At 24.0% G+C, this 14,010-nt stretch overlaps 5 protein-coding genes across 5 annotated transcripts; 1 reads left to right on the top strand and 4 right to left on the bottom strand. All coding sequences in view use genetic code 6, as the record gives it.

Moving 5' to 3' along the window:
- Positions 1-516: 516 nt before the first annotated feature.
- On the bottom strand, positions 517-1,086 carry TTHERM_00787010 (hypothetical protein; the record flags this gene model as incomplete). Its single annotated transcript, XM_001022140.3, has 2 exons — positions 517-747; positions 802-1,086. The coding sequence occupies 2 exons, from the start codon at positions 1,084-1,086 to the stop codon at positions 517-519; spliced, it is 516 nt and encodes a 171-aa protein (XP_001022140.2).
- A 196-nt stretch (positions 1,087-1,282) lies between these two features.
- Positions 1,283-2,310, top strand: TTHERM_000787009 (hypothetical protein; the record flags this gene model as incomplete). Its single annotated transcript, XM_012799219.1, has 3 exons — positions 1,283-1,505; positions 1,720-1,828; positions 2,043-2,310. 3 exons carry the CDS (start codon positions 1,283-1,285, stop codon positions 2,308-2,310), a joined length of 600 nt encoding a protein of 199 aa, XP_012654673.1.
- A 1,197-nt stretch (positions 2,311-3,507) lies between these two features.
- Positions 3,508-8,074, bottom strand: TTHERM_00787000 (endo-1,4-beta-xylanase xylA, putative; the record flags this gene model as incomplete). The annotated part of the gene is made up of 5 exons (XM_001022139.2): positions 3,508-5,678; positions 5,735-6,871; positions 7,124-7,418; positions 7,624-7,890; positions 7,979-8,074. The coding sequence occupies 5 exons, from the start codon at positions 8,072-8,074 to the stop codon at positions 3,508-3,510; spliced, it is 3,966 nt and encodes a 1,321-aa protein (XP_001022139.2).
- Positions 8,075-9,574: 1,500 nt separating this feature from the next.
- Positions 9,575-10,499, bottom strand: TTHERM_000786971 (transmembrane protein, putative; the record flags this gene model as incomplete). The annotated part of the gene is made up of 2 exons (XM_012799218.1): positions 9,575-10,229; positions 10,369-10,499. The coding sequence occupies 2 exons, from the start codon at positions 10,497-10,499 to the stop codon at positions 9,575-9,577; spliced, it is 786 nt and encodes a 261-aa protein (XP_012654672.1).
- Positions 10,500-11,348: 849 nt separating this feature from the next.
- Positions 11,349-13,553, bottom strand: TTHERM_00786970 (peptidase M1 family protein; the record flags this gene model as incomplete). The annotated part of the gene is made up of 3 exons (XM_001022136.2): positions 11,349-12,274; positions 12,330-12,590; positions 12,656-13,553. 3 exons carry the CDS (start codon positions 13,551-13,553, stop codon positions 11,349-11,351), a joined length of 2,085 nt encoding a protein of 694 aa, XP_001022136.2.
- Between the last annotated feature and the right edge of the window lie 457 nt (positions 13,554-14,010).

The raw sequence follows: 14,010 nt of genomic DNA, 5'->3' as shown, positions 1-14,010 counted from the left end.
ATGAGTTCTTTATATTTATTTTTTTAATTGGAAATGAATCAAAATTTACTAATTTAATCAATTAATTTAAATTAAAAATATATTGATGTGTGTTTTTGTTTATTATTGTTTGCTTTCACTAATACATCAATTATTAAATTTAATAAAAAGGTATTTTAAATCATTCTTACTTACATTCTGAAATTATCATAACAACTTTTACAATAATTCATATTTTTGATCTTATTCATTTTATAAAATGTTAAAAAAAAAATTGTGAATAATTATGTTTGGTTTTTAGAAAATCTTTTGAGCGTTTTTAAGTTTTACTTTATTATTTATCTTGAAAATTAAAACATTTATTTAAAATAAGATGAAGAATGGATGGATATTCTAATTTTTAAATAAATAATTAAAGGAGTACATATATTATATATTTGTGTAAATAATTTATTATAATTAAGAATATTTAAAAGATAATAATTGAATTTGCTTGTTTTTTTTATTAGGCTTTTGGCATTTAATTAGATTTAATATTCACATTTCAATTAAGTCATATAAAATTTATTAAGGATTATTATATAAGAGTGGACTAATGTGTCTTTAGAAAGCAATTATTTGAGAAAATATTTTTGTTCTTGAGTTTTCTAAGCTCAATTTCTAGAGTTACTTTCTTGGAAAATAGTTAAAGGGAAGAGAATTGATAACTTCTAGGAAATTGTTAATATTTTTTAAGCTAGGGTCAAACAGAATTTAGATTAATTAATCCTTTGTTAATTTTATTATATTATTTTTGTTATTATAAATGGAGAAAATTTATACTCTTATTGATTTAGAGATATCTTTAAGTCTTGTTGATACCCACTCGTATAGAGGCTCACTGAATTTGATGATATGTGCTTCTAAATGACCAAATTTATTGTATATTCTAATTTAATCGTATATTTCAAAGTATACAACTTTATCTTATTGAGAAAGTAAAGATTCTATCATTGCTGTTTCGCTCTTTGTATACTGCTTAATAGGGTGATAAACTATGACATTTATGTATTTATTGTAACTGTTTACGTCGCTCAATACTTGGCTTGTTAAGCTACTTGGACGCATTTGAACACTAAAACAAAAATTGCTGTTCTTGAAGAATATCAAAAAGTAGATTGGAGATTTTACAAAAAATATTAATAAATCTATAACAAATATTGCTATATTCAAGTAGCTTATGGTTTCTTCAATTTTATAGAAGTATAGCAAAGAAATAACTATTATTGTAATCTTGTAAAGGATTACAAATGATATTTTTATCATGTTGGACATGCTTTAATATATTCTGAGCTAGTAGAATTCCTAACAGTAAAGGGAGCAGAGGTAATCAATTCTATATCCCAAGAAAATTGAGCGTGAAGTATTTACTTCAGCGGACTTGTTTGAAAATAGTTCAAAAACATTTTAGTAGCAATAAAAAAACGAAAAAAGACACCAGACAGCAATAACGACAGTAGCAATTAAAGTGTTATGGATACAAATAAGTAAAAATATTAGGGTCTAACTCATTTAAATAAAAGTCTCAAAATATGTTATAAATTCCCAAAAACATATTGAAAGGTTGCTCTTTTGCTTTTTTTAATTAAAATTGGAATCTTTCTATTTTTCTTAAGTAGAAGATTTTTGATTGCTTTCAAACTTCAAGAGAAATTGCTATTTAAGAACCTACTATATAATGATCATATTTGATAAAAATAGCACTCCAAAGTAAATCCAATGAAACATATTTAACAAGGGAATACTTTCATCTAGATCGTAAGATAAACCAATTAAGACTGCATAGAGCTTTACAACTATTTGGAATTAGGTAAACATAATGTATTTTTTATGGCAAATTATATTCTATAAAATTATTTCTTAGTCAAAGCTGTTAATCAATCTATGTTGATATTTGAGCAATTACTTTGAATTCAAGATAATTAAGCTAGGAAGAGCACATAGTAGAGTTGATAAGAGTGATAGTAAATTAGTTAAAATACGAGGCAAAAGATAGTCTGTCTGTCTCTTAATATTTTGTATAGTATTTTGACAGCAAAAAACACTAACTAATACCCCTACAAAGTAAAGCGATGCGAATAATGCTAAAAGCTAAACACTGGAATCATTGCTTAAGTAATGAAATATAACTAAGGATACAATAAAAAGCTCTTCAATTGTAACTAGTAAGTTAAACATTTTATAGGTTTTGCTATTCAACAACCTGATATGCATGAATATCTTCTCAAAACAATAGCCTGGAACTTTAAAGTTACCATTTGTTGGATACTCAGTATCGTCAACAGTCTTTGAAATGATCATTTTTGGGTATGTTTTTTTAATAATTTTGCTATATTTTATTGGTATCTTCTAAAAGACTTGGTAGGAATTGCTAATATTTATTTCTTTATTAAGACTTGCTGTTTGATAGATAATTTGTTTCTTTAACCTTTTTGCTTAATAATTTATAATTTTTTAATTAAATTTTTTATGGATGAGATTTCTTTGTATGATTTTTTTATAAATTAGCTATTGTTTTAAGTATATAATTATTAAATTTACAAATCTATTTGCCGAATTTTAAATGAAATTTCGATGGAAATGATGTATTAACTAATAAAAATCCCTCTGATATTTAATTATTTATTGGTAACATCAACAGTTAAAATTTTTATAGCATCCGTGAATATATTATAAACTTTCTAATCTGCACAGAAATTATAATAAAAATACTCTAATCAAAAAAAAAAACATAAAGAAGGTATTTAGAATTTATATGAACTTATTTGTTAGTAATAGCAGCAGAAGAGAAAAAAAATTCTTTACTAAGTGCTTGAAAAAAAAAATAGTAAATTATACAAAAAAATTAATAATAGATTCGTTAATTAAATAAAAAGATAATTAACTTTTCAGATAATACTAAGAAATAATGGCATCAAAATAATTTTATTCATTGTTATTTAAATTTAAAACCTTATGTTGATTCCTTCTAGCTAAGATTAGCAAAAAATAGATTATTGCTTGGATAATAGATTTCATTTTTTTATTAGCATCCATTAGACATTAATTTAAAAAAGTAAATTTACTCTATACTTATTACTAGTATTTATCAGATTTAATAAATCGATTTGTTAAATAACTTGAAATCAATCTTAATTTCTATTAAAAACAAGCTTGCCTGAAAGCAAGCAAATAATTAGAATTACCTCATACTAAATTATTTGTTTAATTTTCTTTAGAAACAATACTTTAATTTCCAAAATTATTTGAATAATAAACAATATTAATTAATTAATTAATTAATTAATCATCATCACAATCAACATAAAAAAGAAGCAAAACAAATTTATAATTTTTTAGTAACTTTTAATAATTTAAAATTTATATTTTTTAAGTATTTGGTTATAGTAATTTTTTTTAGTTAGTATTTTAGTGGTTGCTAAGTAGTAATAAATTAATATATAGATCATATTTTTAGCTTAACAAGCTATTCTTACTTACTCAACTCTTTCAGTCATATTATAATGAGTTCCTTTTCATAGAATAGTTGAAAGCTTTAGGATTAACGAAATTCTCTTACTTTCTTTCACTTTCTATTTACAAAGAAGAATAAGGCTATTCGTTCAGTGAGACATCTATTTATTTAGATGCTTCTATAAAATCTTTAAAATATGTTGCTGTTTTTTCCATATTTTTCTTATATTTGTTCTTTTGTATGCAAGATCCCGACAGTATGGATTACTACATGGTCTTTGGTGATGCAAATTTGTTTTCACTTAGTAAAGTACTGCTAGCTACTACTTGCTAAAGCTTTTCAAATTTTACTATTTTGTGATTAAAGATATGTTGCTTACTAGGACTTTTTTCTAAACTAGTCATGCTAGTACTGTTCTTTTTGCAATTGTTATCTTATTTATATTTATTTTTGATGTATTCGTTGCTGTTATTGATGTTATTTTCAAGACTCTCGTCTTCTTTTATATCAAAATATCCTACCAATTTTTCACTTACTGCAGGTAAAGAAGCCTATCTTTTTCTGCAATTAATTTATGGCGAAAATTATGCATTTTGGTTAGAGTTTAATAAACCAGTAATTTACCCATTGTTATTATTATTATTTTGTTTTAAGCCGTTTTTTATTAAGTTCTACTATGATTTTTAGCTTAACACCTTGTATACATTTTGCTATATAGAATTTTGAGTCACGCCACTATTTATGACTGAAGTAGGATAGTGGTATAAACTCTGGATAGATGGTTAAAATTGCTAAATTGTATTTAAATTTGTACTTAGGTTAGAATTAAACGATTTCAGTCTATCTTTTTAACCAAATACCATGCTATTTATTGATTAGTTTCCTTAGTAGTAAAAATTATTACTGTTACTATTATTGCTGTGTATACTGATTGCTCTTTTTTTATTAGGTATTAGTTAATTGATTTGATTCAATGGGAGGTCTGAAAGCACACAGAAACTAACTATGTGATTGCCAGATTTATCAATTTTGCGGTCGAGACTGCTATTGCATACCTATTTAACACATTCTAGTAGGACTTTTTCTTCAATTTAGTTAATTAAATCGTCTTAGTTTCCATTTAAATTTTAGAAATGATTAAGGCATTCACCATTTTCTGAGTTTCTTTGAGTAGATGGTACATACAAACCGAAATCATTAATAGTTTAATCATTTTCATTAATTCTTCTGCAATAGTCTTAGTCAATAACAGAATTATTGGTGTTTGAATATTATGTTTTTGATTACTGTTGCAATTCGCTTGGATTTCCAATCATAGAATTCAACACGCTAGAAACTCCTCGCATATTTTGTTTAGGTTTTTTTTCTTAGCAATTCTGAGTTACTGGGGTATTTTATTGAGAATAAGGTTAAAATACAATTATTACCTAAAAATAGTCTTTTTAGTATTCCTTTTGTTTTTCAACAAGCTTTACAGTCATCTAAGGAACGCTCAAGAAAGAACTCTGCTCAGAGTCTTCCACCATCTACCTAGTATTATTATTATTATATGTATTTCTAGCTTCATCTAGCTCAAATCTATCAGATTACTCTTGCTACATTTCTTCATAATTTGACTAAGATTCATTATCATCTGTGTGTTTTTACAAAATTTACTTCTCTGGTAATTTGTTTAAACTTTGGTTGTCTCTTTTATTATACTATTGTAAATTATTAGTACAATTAGCTTCTTAGGTATTCGAATTAGTTTTTATATTGTTTGCAGGTTAAGGCTAATTTAAAACTAATTCAGGGTTATTATTTTGGTAGCTGTTTAGATTGCTTTCTACTCTTGAGTATCCATCTAAAACGGCTCTTCTATTTCTTTCTTTGGTTAAGGAATAATTGTTTATCAACTCTTCATTTGACTCATAATTTGCATGGAGGAGCTTTGGAGTTCCGAATTTAGTTTTATTGGACTCTAGAATTTTGCTATTATTTTTCAATGTTTCTTCTTACTCCATTTATATGAAAAACTAATTTAAATTTTTATATTAAGTTTTTTTAACAACAAGACCTCCCTTCTCGCATTTCTACTAGGACTAATCATCTTCTTTATTGGTTAATCTATTTTCTGTTTTTTAGCTATTCAATTGCTCAATTTGCCTGATCCCGCTCTAAGGTGGAGAATTGATTTGACCTTTTGGAGTACCTAAAATTTTAAATTCTTTAAAATAAAATAAGAAAATTTCAACCATCTATAACGAATAAAATGATATTTACAGTTAGTGTTTGAAAAATTAGAAGCTATTCTATTCCTTTAAGGTGTGTCAGTTATGGAAGATTTAGAGTTGTAAAATATGCTGCTTAAAATAGAAATAAGTATATATATTATTCTGTTATAGTCGTTTCTAATTAACAGCTTGCTAACTTCGTTTACGTTATATTCCTTTGTAACTTGTAACTGAGGAAATATAGACTTTACACTATCAATTAAATTATTGATGTTAAATTCTTAAACTTTTATGGGCATTTTATTTCTTTTTTGTAAATAAATATATTGCGTAATTGAAAATACGCTGTTCATATGCATATATTAATTTAATTTCAATTCCCCATAATTCATTTCGTTTAAATATTAAAGTTAGTTTTATTGCTTTTGCATGTAGCCAAGATGCGATCTGATTAATATTTTATTAAGTGTTTCATTTTACTTTTTTAATTCCCTTTATGAATCATGAGTATTCTCTTCAAAGCTTAGCACCAAGAGATATTAATCTGTTTGCACAACACTTATGCTAATTTTATATTTTTTTTAAACTTTCTCTTCAACCTTGTAATCGCAGTAAATAATATCAGGGATGCTTTATTCTTTGTTTTCTTACTTTGACTAAAAATTATTGTTCTATCCATCATTCTAACTAATAGCTTTTGAATCTGAAGTCTTGGATGGTCTAGTAGAAGAAAGGTTCTATTTATTTACTATGCTTGTGGTATTTAGCTTTCTTGAGTCACTTTTCTTTCTAATTAGACTTTTAATCGTACTAATTGTTTTTTTGTTATCTTATAATTCACATTTTGGTTACAAATTAGTCATGTTAGTAATGTCATTGTCTTATTTTTGGCTCTCATTATTTTTATTAAAATTAACTTGAACCTCATTGAATTATATTTATTATTAAACGTTTTTTGTTTACTATGTTAACTATTTATGCCCTGTCTAGTTATATTTTTGACCTTCTTCTTACTCCTACAAATTTGACAATCTGACTAGCATGTAGCTTTTCAGAGAGTTTTAGATTTTGTCAATATCAATGCTGATTTAAGACTTTCTTTTATCAACAATCATATTCTCTAAAAAAAGATTAAATTCATCATTGCTATCATGAATTTTAAAACTCTTTGCTTTCTTATTTAAATCTTTTAATTTAAAAATTTGGTTAATTAAATGAAAGAGAATGTAAGGTACTTGATAATTTATGAAGAAGAATCTAGTTTAATTTGTAAAAAAATTTGTATTCATGAATCTCATAAAAATTTGATTGAAAAAGTATTCAAGCAAAGACAATAAATTTATTTAAAAATTTTGATCATAAATAAGTTAGAGAGCTAAAAAAACATATTATTATTCGAGAGCATGAAAAATAAAGATGAAGATGAAGAAAAAAGTACCATGAAGTTGAAGATGACCACTCTCAATATTGACAATCAAAATCTCGTTTTAGATGGTTTTATCAATAACTTGCATCCATTGTTAATTTTAGTTTTTTTAGTAGAAGTAGTTTCTCTCATTTAAATTATGTAAAAATTTGTAAAAGGAAAAAGTGAAAATCAAAGAAATTAATATAATATTAGCGTAGATCTTCTTTTCTGACAATAACACTAACATTATTATTTAAGAACTAGCAATAGACATTGCATCTAATAAAATATTAGAACCTCCCAGCAATAAATACTATCCTATAGTCTTTTTAAAAAATATATTTTAGAATATAAAAATCTCCCATTATTTATGTATATATTACATTATTAGAATTTTAATTACTAAATGAGTCAATAAAACTTGATCATTTAAAACTTATTGCAAAAAAAGCACATTTTTAAATCCTCAAACAAAACAAGCAACATATACATTTTATATTAATTAGAATTAAAAAAAAATAAATATTTACTTGTCCAATAATAAAGATTGAATTCTGATAACTCGAGTAGCTCTCTCCTATGTGATTAACTTATCTTGATGCAAAATAGCAGCTACACACTTAATCCACAAATATAGCGTAAGGCATAGATTTAGGGATGTATTATATTATTAAATTTGTAAGTATTATAATGGAAAAGTAAGCAATCGGAAAGTATGAGTAATCCTATTCTTCTATGATGTAAGAGATTGAATTTATGAGTTAAATTATTGACAAAAACATCAAATACTTCTTTTTCTATATTTAATGGAGATAATTGTAATTGAGCTTAAATGATTAAAGGCTCTAAAAAAACAAATAAATAAATATCTTTAATTAACATTACCTCAACATAATCTTAGCGAGTATACTCCTTCTCTAGTTTAGAATTTTTGAATTAAAAGAAGGAGTTATAAGGACTATCTGTTTTTCTGTTTAGCATTTTTTTATGTTTTTTGTTAGTATTATGTTTATTTTAATTGATGAGATGACTGACTTTAAATATTCTTTAAGTGAATTTATATATAGCCCTTAATTAAATAATTATAAATATAATTTGCTTTTCTTTTAATTGTACTAATATTTATTGATTGTTGATTAAATAACTTTAAATTATGCTTAAAATATCAAAAAGGATCTACTGCTTTGTCTTGAAAGATTTGTTACTCATGTAAAGTGTAATTAACTTCTTAAAGATTTATATTTTTAATATGTAATGTTCATCATATAAATAATTGTTAAATTTACATTTTTTTAGCTATTTTTCAAATAAATATTTTTTTATAAAACAGAATATTTCTTCCAAATTTGTAAAAGCGTTTGTGTTTGATTACTTGATTATTTGCTTACTTTAAACAAAATGAAAAATAAAATTTAAGATGAGAAATTTCTCTACTCAGAAAATACATAAAATAAAAAAGGAGACTAATTTATCTAACAAGATTTTTAATGACTTAAAATAAAATTTATATCAAAAAATAAATAGAAATTTTAATAATTTAATCTATTTTGCTTTTAAACCCAAAGATAAATAATTTTTCTATCTATTTTGAATAAGTTAGTTAATAATCAATGCATTATAATCTCAAACATAAAATAAAAACGATAAAGTAATCAATCTTATTTAAAATTTATTCTTTTCCAATTAAATTGATTAGAGTAGTATTTATTTATTTATTAATTTAATACTATTCTTAGGTCAAATAACGATATTACCAATGTCATCCTTTTCTTCATTTTATTCCTTTGTTTCAATAAATTTAAACATTTTATAAAGTATATATTCTATTTTTTCTCCCTTATTTGATATTTTTAAACAATCTTAAATGAACTTTTAAGGAATATTTAAATATAGTATTCTTTTTAGATTTGTAAAAAATTTTAAACATTTTTTAAAGTATTTATACTATTTTTTGACCTTTTGTTCTTTAATTTTTAAACAATCTTAAATGAACTTTTAAGAAATATTTAAATATGGCAATAGTCTTTTAGTTTTGTAAAAAATTTGCTAATGACCAAATAAATGAATAAGAATTTCTTTAAATCGACAAATAAATTATTATTTTTTCTATCTTTTTCATTTAATTTAATATTGAAGCAAACAAACTATTTTCATTTAGAATAAAACAAAATAATTATAAATAAATAATCTAAATTTAAGGAAAAGAATAAAATTATTTACATTTAATAATATTAGTACACATGTACTCATAATTTTTATATTTTAACACAATAAAATTTGTAATGATAAAATCGATTGATTAAGGTTTAGTTATCTCATCAAAATTTATTTCTTATGATTATATTACAATACAATTTGTTTATAAATTATTCCAATATTTATATGTAATTATATATATGCTCCACTCTACGGAATTAAATTAAAAGCAGAAAATTAAATGCCAAGTGTGTTTAGAAGAAGTCTTTTTGATTGAAGATGGTATCAAATCAGCAAAATGCCCTTGCTTATAATAGGCTTGCTAGAATTGTTTATATTTATGGACTTTAGAATGCTTATCAAATAGTATTTCAATTGTACAAAAAGACATTAAGTGCATGAATAAAGAATGTGAATCAGCTTTTTTGTTATCTGATATTTTACCTCTACTTCAAAAAAAATAATAAGAAGCAATATGTGACATTTCTTTAAGAAGATTTTTATCTAATAAATAAGATTGTGTGTAATGCTAAAACTGTTAAATCTATTCATTTAAATTAAATGAGTACATTTGCAACGATCCTTATGTATGTCCACACTGTGAATAAAACTGTTTATTCGAAGAAAAAGAAAGCATATAAACAATATTGTATGAACTCTTTTTAACAGATCCTTGTCCTTAGTGCGGTGTACATATTTAGAAAACAGGAGGATGCTCAACGATGGAGTGCAAAAAATGTGACTTTAAGTTTTGTTGGTACTGTAAAAAACCAGGCGAAAACAAACATAACAGAAAGCATTGTATTGGACATTAAGTAGCAAAATATATGATTTATTGTAATATTACAACAAATATATTTTTAATACTGAACTTACAAATGTATATAGGCTAATTTATACAGTTCCTACTCTCTTCAATAGGAAATATTTTTTTCGGTAGCTTTATTATTAAATTTTTTTTTTATAACATGCTTCTGGTTTTTGTTGTTATGACTATCTTAGGCTTAAAAAGCACCATTGAAATAATAATTAAAATTATTAAAGAAAACTAATAAGGAAGATATGTAGAAAAGTATTACAAAAAGAGAAGGAAATTTATTAAAAAGACTCTTTTCTCTCTCTTTATGAGTTTACTGGAAATTTTGATTATTGACTTCAACAATTGCTTTTATGATATGATCAAGTTTATATTTTGGGAGCTTGTCCTCATAGTTTCATTTATTGCTATTTATGTTTCATTTTCTTTAGCAACTCACTTCTTAAAACAATCTAAAAAAAATAAATTTCAATAAAAATCAAGTATATACACATACAACTATACTGACTGGCTTTCTAAAGTTTCTAAATAAAAAAATTCAGATTGAAAATAAATATGCAATTAACTAGAAAATTTATTGTAAATATTTTTTATATTAAATATGAAAAATAAATATACTTATCACTTATTTCTTTATTTATAAATTTATTTTCAAGTCAAAATATTCCTTCTTAGTTTTATTAAGCGTTTGATTTATCCATTTTCTTCATTTTTTTAAGAATTTGCTTAAAAATCAACTTTTTTTCACTTTCAATTCTTTAAATTTTGACATAAAGCATCTAAAAATAGCTTTGTATTGTCTATTAAAAATAACTTCAAAACAAAATACTTTTGATTTAAAATTTTAATTATTTTATTGATAATTTTTTTGAGTTGTTAATTTGAAAATTTGATTAATTTAATTTAAAAATCAAAAAATTAATAGAAAAAAATAATATTATTTATTAATTCTCTTTACTCTATTTCTAAAATTTCTTCGTAAAAAAACTAAAAAATTATAATTTTATAAATTTAACAAATATTTTTCATATTTCGTTCTCTGTTTTTGAAAAATTTAATTACCAAAATATAAATATATATTTTATTTGAGCATTTATTTTGTATCATATCAAAAATTGGCTTGTAAATGTAAATATTGATTTAAAAATGTTAATTTAAAAAAAAAGTTGTTTATTTTACTAAAACACACCATTCATTGATAAATTATTAAATTATTTAGTTTTAAATTTTTTATTTATATCTTCATTTATTTTTTTCTATGAGCTTGTAGTAGTCTTCAGACTTAGGATCAAGCCTTTCTGTGAGTTAATCCAAATACTTTTGCTTAATCTTAAAAGTTTACTTTAAGTATTCTGTGACTAAGTAATTTAGGTTTTCTTAGGTGAAGAGATACCTGATTAAATTCTTTAGCACAATTCTATTTCTTAATTTATCTTGTTCGTTTTCGTAAACTGAAATAATTTTCTTTTCTTATTCTACAGTCCACTTATTGACATATTTAGGGACAAATCTTAGGGCAAAATGAAAGACTACAGGATTTTATTCGTAATGAATATTATTTAAGAAGAAATTAATATGATTTTAACTGTTTTCGAATTAAATTAGCTCAAAAATTATGGCTTTCCATAAAGAAATCCTTAGTTGTAAATTAAACTATTCGAAGACATTCAACTCAGAAATAGCATTTAAATCTTCTATGTAAATTCTTTAAAATACTAAGTGGTTATCGCAATTATTTAAAATGATAACAAATTTATCAGTAGAGTACTAATTTAATTCAGAATGAGGAATTTCATTTATTTTTCCACTTTATTTGCATATGACAAAGAATTTTAACTTTAGTTATCTATACTCATCTGATGTTAAACCTAGATTATAGGTATCTCTGAATACACCTTGATCGTAATAGCTTATTCCCTTATTAAAAATATATTTTCTTGAAATGCTATCATCTTCCTTAAGCTCTGCTAAAAATTCTTGAATGCCTGCCACTGTAAATTAATTGTTCTTAAAGTATTTGATGATACGGTTTTAGAAATCTTGCTCTCCATAAATTTTTTGCTCCATCATTTAAAATACAGATCCTCCTTTTTAATAGGAGATATCGCTATGGTAGTTCATGCTTTCGTAGTCCTAATATAAACCTCTTTCATGGCTAAGAGGAAAAACTATAGATAAAATATACTTTAAATTATTAAAATAAGTAAAAGAATAAAGTAATACCAGTTTCAGGATTAGATTCATCGTATACAGCTTTGACTTTACCCATTTCATAGTACCACTCAAGTTCTTTTCCTTTGAAGTACTCTTTGTTGATTTTGTATCCAAAGAAATTAGCAAAACCTTCTTTCAAGAAGAGGTTATTCCACCAATCGAGACTGATGCAATCTCCAAACCACATATGAGAAATTTCATGGAACAATATATCTGATCTTAAAGCTATTTTAATTGGTTCTCTCTCCTGTTCAAAAACGTATCTCCTTTCTTTTGTGATTGTATAATTAAAAATTGATATGAAATATTTTTTTGATTGCTTGAATGTAAATTACCTTCTAATGTGGTGCAACCAGGATTTTCCATACCATAATAAGTATAATCTATGCAATAAACAGAATCGTACTTATCCATATAATAATTAATTTTAGTATACTCTTCCATATAGTTAATACCAAATTTAGTGATATCATTAAAATCTTAAATCTAAGTTGCGACAAATTGAGCTTTTTCTTTTCTGTAATATGTATCCATTCCTATTTTATCGTTATAAATATTCTTGTATTACTCATAATCACCTGCACAGAGAGTAAATAGATAGTTAGGCAAAGCAATCTAAGATTTTTTGAAAACCGTTTTTTATGTGTCGAAAGAGATATTTAACTACGAAAGAATGGGTTCATTAGATACGACTTTCCATGAAGCTGGGTGAGTTACTGTTAAATCGAAGGTAGCTCTGAAATTAATTTATTCAATACAAGGGAATATTTTATAAGTGTTTGCAACTTCTCCTTGTGCATAAATATATTGGTTGTTTTAATCTGTGATAGTAGAGTTTAATCCATCATCTAAATTGTAATATTAATTCTTGAATTTTAGTTTGATAGAAACAACACTATCAATAGTAACACCACTGAATTACTCGGATCCTATGAGTATTCTCTGATTCTCAAAGACATATTCAAGTTATTTAATTTCTTACCTTTGTTGATCCACTAATGCTACATAATCAACTTCTTATCCATCGTAATCTAATTGTAAATGTTAACCCTATTATAATAGCTATTTGAACTTGAAGTCTATCACTACAGTACCATTATAATCAGTTCCTTTCAACAAATTTAAGGTAACTTCATAGTTATCTACAGACTTTAAAATAGAGTTTCTAAAATCTACTTCTTCGTTTTTTATAAAGTCTCTTTATTTTTTAGCTTTGCAGCAGCAATGACTCATTCGATTCCTAATTTAAAAACAACAAAAATTTAGTAATTATTTTGCAAAATAATATTTATGATTTAAAAGATATTTTTTGACAAACAAATTAACCAAAAAACAAAAAATATAACAAAAAAATAAAACAAGCAAATTCAATACAATTAAGATGTTTTTTCAAATTATATTTTTAAAATAAAAATTTTCATGATTCTATCTGACTTTTCATCTTTAAATAATAAAGGAGCAACTTATCATCCTTTTAAATAATTTTTTATTGCATAAATAAATATTTTGATCAATCAGCAAACTAATTTACTTTCAGAGTGATCTCCTTCTACTAAAAAAATTATAAAAATAAATAAATAAATCAATTAAAATTTTTATCATAAGTTGAATTACTTCTGCATTTTGTGTGGATGCCTGAGATTAAGTAGATTCCTATTCAAAAACAATTTAGTTTATTAGTTAAACATTT

The sequence above is a fragment of the Tetrahymena thermophila genome (genome assembly GCF_000189635.1).
Source record: "Tetrahymena thermophila SB210 genomic scaffold scf_8254491, whole genome shotgun sequence".
Taxonomy (NCBI): domain Eukaryota; phylum Ciliophora; class Oligohymenophorea; order Hymenostomatida; family Tetrahymenidae; genus Tetrahymena; species Tetrahymena thermophila.
This window is presented reverse-complemented; position numbering and strand designations above follow the sequence as displayed.